This window comes from Coenobita brevimanus, chromosome 22, assembly GCF_032717465.1.
Source record: "Coenobita brevimanus isolate Jiangsu-jjx chromosome 22, ASM3271746v2, whole genome shotgun sequence".
In the NCBI taxonomy this organism is placed as follows: domain Eukaryota; kingdom Metazoa; phylum Arthropoda; class Malacostraca; order Decapoda; family Coenobitidae; genus Coenobita; species Coenobita brevimanus.
In genome coordinates, this window is record NC_136975.1 from 35,767,603 (window position 1) to 35,773,034 (window position 5,432).

Sequence of the window (5,432 nt, forward strand, 5' to 3'; positions counted from 1 at the left end):
CAATCACCGCCACAATCATCCCACAATGATCGCTAACGTCCCTTCTCTCCCCCCACCAGAGTTCATGGAGATGATGACTGGAGACTAGACCAACCCGCTCCTGCCCTCTAGCGGACGCCTCTCGCACTACACGCCCGCCTCACCCTCCTCTCTCTCTCTCTCTCTCTCTCTCTCTCTTTCATTTTCCTGATTTATTCCGTCTTTGTCTTTCGCCTTTCATTAAGTTGTTTCACTTTTCTTTCTGTCCTTAATTCCATTTCTATCTTGTTCTTTCTCTCGCTTCTTTTGTTTATCTGTCTCTTGCTGTTTTTCTTTCTGTTTTTCCATTTTTCAGAGTTTTATTTTCTCTCTCTCCTTTCCCCTTTTCCTCTTTCTTCTTGATATTTTGTCTTTTCTTCCCTTCTCTTTTTCTTCATTTTCCTTAGTTCCTTTTACTGTTTTTCTCCCTCCTCCATATATCACTTCGTTTTTCTTTATTCTCTTGTCTTTTATTCTTCCAATCTAATTTTTCTGCCTTCCACTCGATCCCTCCTCTCCTTCTGTGTCTTCTTATCCTCCTCCGCCTTTTCCTCCTCTTTCATCTCCTTTTACCTCCTTTCTATTCTTCCTTTCTTGTCTTAGCCGTATTTTCTTCCTCTTTTGCGTCTCCTCCCTACGTTCTACGCGCTACTACTTTCTCTCAAATTTTCCTTTCCCCGTTTCCTCTCTCTTCTTCTTCCTCCATCCTCTCTTGTTCCCTCGTACCTTATTCTTCTTCCTTCCCTCTCTTCCTCCTCCTCCTCTTCCCTCTCCTTCTCTTCCCCGTCCTCTTCGTCGTCTTCTCTTCCTCACGTCACTCGCGTCATAAATGCAAAGTATACAAGTCACACGTGAAATATCAACATTAAGAATATTCATAAGTCCTAATAATAACCAAAACACAAGTATATTTTTAAATCTATACGAATTATATCTATACACGCGTTTCTCATTAAAAATATATTTACAGGGGAGTATTTATTTTGACCTTATCTATCTGCCTATCAAGCTGTCTGTCCATTTATCTATCTATCTATCTTTGTCTATTGCCCATCCAGTTCAAAAAGTCTTCTCAAAGTACAATGAAATCCTGTGGAGGTAGCATGAATAAAACAGTAATGGCATCGGACTGAAGGGATTAATAACAAACAACAGTGAAATCCCTAACGAGATACAGGTAGGGGATGATTAATGTACTGTATGTTGCATGTGGTAGGTGGTGGCGACCATCATCCACTCACTTGATGTAGTGCTGCCTACTTCTTCCTTCACCGTTATCATTCTTTTTCTCTGTCTGCCTTCTTTTCATATTTCTCCCATCTTTCCTCTCACTTTTTATTACTCTTCTTTCCTATTCAGATGGCGTTACATTGAGTGACAAGCCTAATGGTTTCCTGTAAGCCAAGAAACCATTTGCAACGCCAGGTAGTAACCATATAACCAACCCATTCGTGTTCCCTACGTGTCAACAAGTGGGTTGGTTGGGGGTTAGTGCAAGGCCGTCTTGATTTAAACAGGCCCGAGTCTCCCGCCAAAATCTGACTGACGTCCCAATCGGTGGCCATTTTCAGGGTTGGCAGATTGGGTGAAAAGTAGCGGATTGGGCTACTTTTTTGGGGTGTGCGCTACCAAAATTTGAAATCCGTTACTTGCTACTTTTTGGTCTACTTCCGATTACATTTGGGCTCTTTATTTGGTGATTGGGCTACTTTCCTACTCTAGCATTGTATTTTATTATTTAACATTTTTTAGATTGAATGATTTTGAAGAAGTGAATATGCTTTTTCAAAAGGAAGAGCTGGAAAATTTTACTTCATCAATACTCAGACGGGTCCTATATCCTGACTGTGAAGCTTGACGTGGACATGGGTTTCACTTCAGTTTTTCTTCCTCTTGAAATAGTTAACTGTGGCCATGAATTTTCTGTCCTCTCTGCCAGCAAAAGAAAGAATAATATATTTTCTGAAGGAGACTTACTGACTGTTAAGTCTAGATGCCACAGAGTCCTTGTTAAAGCATGTAAGGAATTGCTTGCATACCAGAAAATGTTCAAACTTTAAAGAAGTAAACGACCTGTCACCAACTGTTTAAGTCACACACGGCCTCCATTCTCAAAGCTGCCACTTGAACTACCAGATCAGTCTAAGATAAGTGAAACTGGGAGCTAATGGCATCAGATCTTATATACCAGCAACTAGATCATCATTTTGGGCAAAAGCAATCACTGTGAAAAATGCTGGAGAACTGGTAATAAAAGATCTTGCAGAATTTGCATTAAAGGCATACAGCATGCCAATAAATAATGTCTTGGTTGAACGGGTATTTTCCCGAGTCACATCAGTTAAAACTAAGTTGAGGAACAGAATGGGGTTAGAGCTCTTAACATCAATTTTAAAAATAAAAACAAGCCTTGAACTAAATGGAACCTGCTGCTCATTTGAACCTACAGAGTCAATGCTAAACTATGACTCTTCAATCTACAGAAGTGATGAACTGGATAAAGAAGAGGAAAACCTATTGGACAACATAAATTTGTAAATACAGTAATATGAAAAAAAATAAAAAACGTTATAGTTCTAATAGTACAAAAGGAGTAAATTTAAAGAAAGAATGCGGTAATTATTTTAGTTCATACAAGAAGGATCCAGAAAGTTATTTTACTTATCAGTAAGAAGACACCAAGAGGACAAGAGGAACAACACAGTGGTAAGTTGAAGTATTAATAAGTTTTGTTCCAAAATTACAGAATTATAAAGCAGCATTTTCCAATATATTCTGTATTTTTATTGGGCTACTTTTTGTTGCGATCCGCTACTTTTGAGGTCTGGTTGTGCTACTTTTTGTCGCAAGAATCTGGCAACCCTGGCCATTGTATTATTTCGCCAGCCCACCCGCCACGTTGTAAACAGTGAGGCACGCCAACAATTCACCCACTTATTTCTGATTTTTCCTCTCTCCCATCTGGATTTCGTTCACGGTAAGTCATACACGTATTATTAAATATGTATAGCCATACTACAATGCATGAAAAGCGTCATTGCTATTACTGAAAGCATTTTAAGTGAGAAATTAGAGGTATCAGACTGTCAACATTGGATACCTTCCAGTAAAGTAGTTTTCGTAATACGTTTGGCAACGAAATTACAACACATTCTAAGTTTCTCAGTGTTCTTTATTAACTATGCATATTATATTTTTGTGGGTCACTGTCGTATTGAGATGTTAATTTGGTTACTGATGCCTTACTTCATTCCATACAAAATAACCTAGGCTACTCAGTGGTAGCTTATTCTTTTAATTCTGTGTATTCATTGAAATATCTAGGTAACAAGGATATCAACCGAAAAGTATAGGCCTAGCCTAGGGTAAGAAGAAATATTTATAAGCCCAGCCCAGGCCAAGCAAAAACATTTATGGGCCTTGTCTAGCAGGAAGAAACTTATAGGCCTAGCTCATGCCAAGAAAAATGTGCATAGGCCAAGCGCAGGCCAGGAAAAATGTGCTTAGGCCTATCCTAGGCCAAGAAGAAATGTGTATGGGTCTGCCTAAAGCCAAATGTAATGCCATTGCCTAAATCTTATGCCTAAATGATGACAAGAGATGTTAGCTAAATATGAATTTTAACCAGGCCGGGCTCTATTTTATTGATACTCATGTTTCCTATAGTTTGAAGAGAGGGACTGGAAAAAGAGATTTGCGCCGGTTAGAGCATAAATAGAAATGAAAATATGATTCAAGAAACCTATTGTTTAAATGACAAATATCAGTTCGGTAAAATTGCTGTTGGGCAAGTTTCTATACTAATTCCCACTATTTTGTATAAAATTTAGTCTCCATTACAGTTACGTAAAGTTGTTGCACTGTTTTATGGTAGAAGCTATTAGGATAATAAACTAATCTGACCTTACCTCACAAGGAGAGGAAAAAAAAAATACTGATGATTGGAATATAGTCATATAGCAATATCCTTATATAATTATACCGGTATAGCTATATTTACCTATACCTAGCCTAAGAAAAAAAGGCACATTATATATGCGATGCAATGCAGTGGTAGTCAGAAGCTTAACCTATACAATATTGGTTGCTTATGTATATACATATAGTGTCTATAGTTTCTTCCTTTGGTGTACTGTTTCTTCTTCAGCAATTCAGTTTTTTACCTGTGTGTAGGTTATTTACACCTTATTTTTCAAAATCCCGTGGAATTCATGCAGGTTTTATGTTAAAAGATGCATTAAAAACAGTAAAGTGGACATAATATTGGGTTTATTCAAGTGGGCTTATTCAAAATCCAGATGCACAAAAGGTGGGCCAACGACGTTGTTGCCAACCCGGATTTGTGTGTATTATTTTACCGTGCAAGTAAAACAGTTGTTTTCAGTTTCTACAGTGATAAATAATCCTTACACAGACAGGTATCCTAATATCGTATAAAATTTGCATCTGAACACATATATTCATTACAATGTTTTAGGCCTTAAATTTGGGAACCTTAATTATAAATGTTTATCATAATAATAATAAATAATAACTAATATTGGTATTAACACTAATAATAAAAAATGAATAATAATGGCCATATATAAGTAAGCAAATATTAAATGTGTACGCATGAGAGGCAAAGGCAGAGGGAATTTGTGGCCACGCCTGTGACGTCATCAGTCTCTCCTCCGGGCCTGTATATCAAGACGGCCTTGGTTAGTGCCTCTTCCCGTAAAACAACTAACTCAGTGTCAAACGGCCATCCTTTACAGGATTATGGCGACTGGCTTTAGATTGATAGATGTTGAGTAATACAGATCGGAACTTAGATTTTTGTAAGTACAACATGACATTTTGATGGTGATTTCTGTTTACTTTTTTCTTTATAATTGTTTTTTTTTTTTAATAGGAAAATATTGTTTTGCTTGTATATGCTCGTACTGTAGGCCTGTCTGTTTTTTATTTAATGATATGGCTAAGATAATTGAAGCTGTGGTACCTATGTTAATTTATGCACGTCTCTGTTCGCAGTCACAAATTACATATCTTAATCTTTTAATGGATCTTCTGTGAGTTGGATATCTTCTGGCGGCAGCTGGAGTACATTACACGGGTTTTACTCTAACTTGGCCCAGATTTTCACCCTTTTTTTTTTTTTGCTGCTGTTACCACATACCTCAGTGGCAGCAAAAATAGTACTGTGACTTTTCATCCTTTCCACAGCACATCTTCGTGACCAACATTATTTCCTAGCATTAATCCATTGCTGTGACTGTATTCAACATGAAGGACTGGGAGTTTTAGGCCAAATTGAAGTAAAAGTGGTATAGTTTCCCTGACATTTATTTAGGGCAAATGGAGAAAGGTTTGATCCCTAATCCTGTCAGTTCCAGGACGTCTTTTGTATTTCATTTTTGCTGATTCTCGAC

General features: G+C 37.5%; 1 protein-coding gene across 1 annotated transcript in view; it reads left to right on the forward strand.

The window, feature by feature from the left end:
• LOC145392380 (troponin C-like) overlaps positions 1–987 on the forward strand; it is a 33,665-nt gene extending 32,678 nt beyond the window's left edge. Inside the window, exon 7 of the mRNA XM_080266782.1 lies at positions 60–987. Coding sequence (XP_080122908.1) covers positions 60–88 — 29 coding nt within the window. The 3' untranslated portion in view covers positions 89–987. The remainder of the gene's footprint in view (positions 1–59) is intronic.
• The last annotated feature ends 4,445 nt before the right edge of the window (positions 988–5,432 follow it).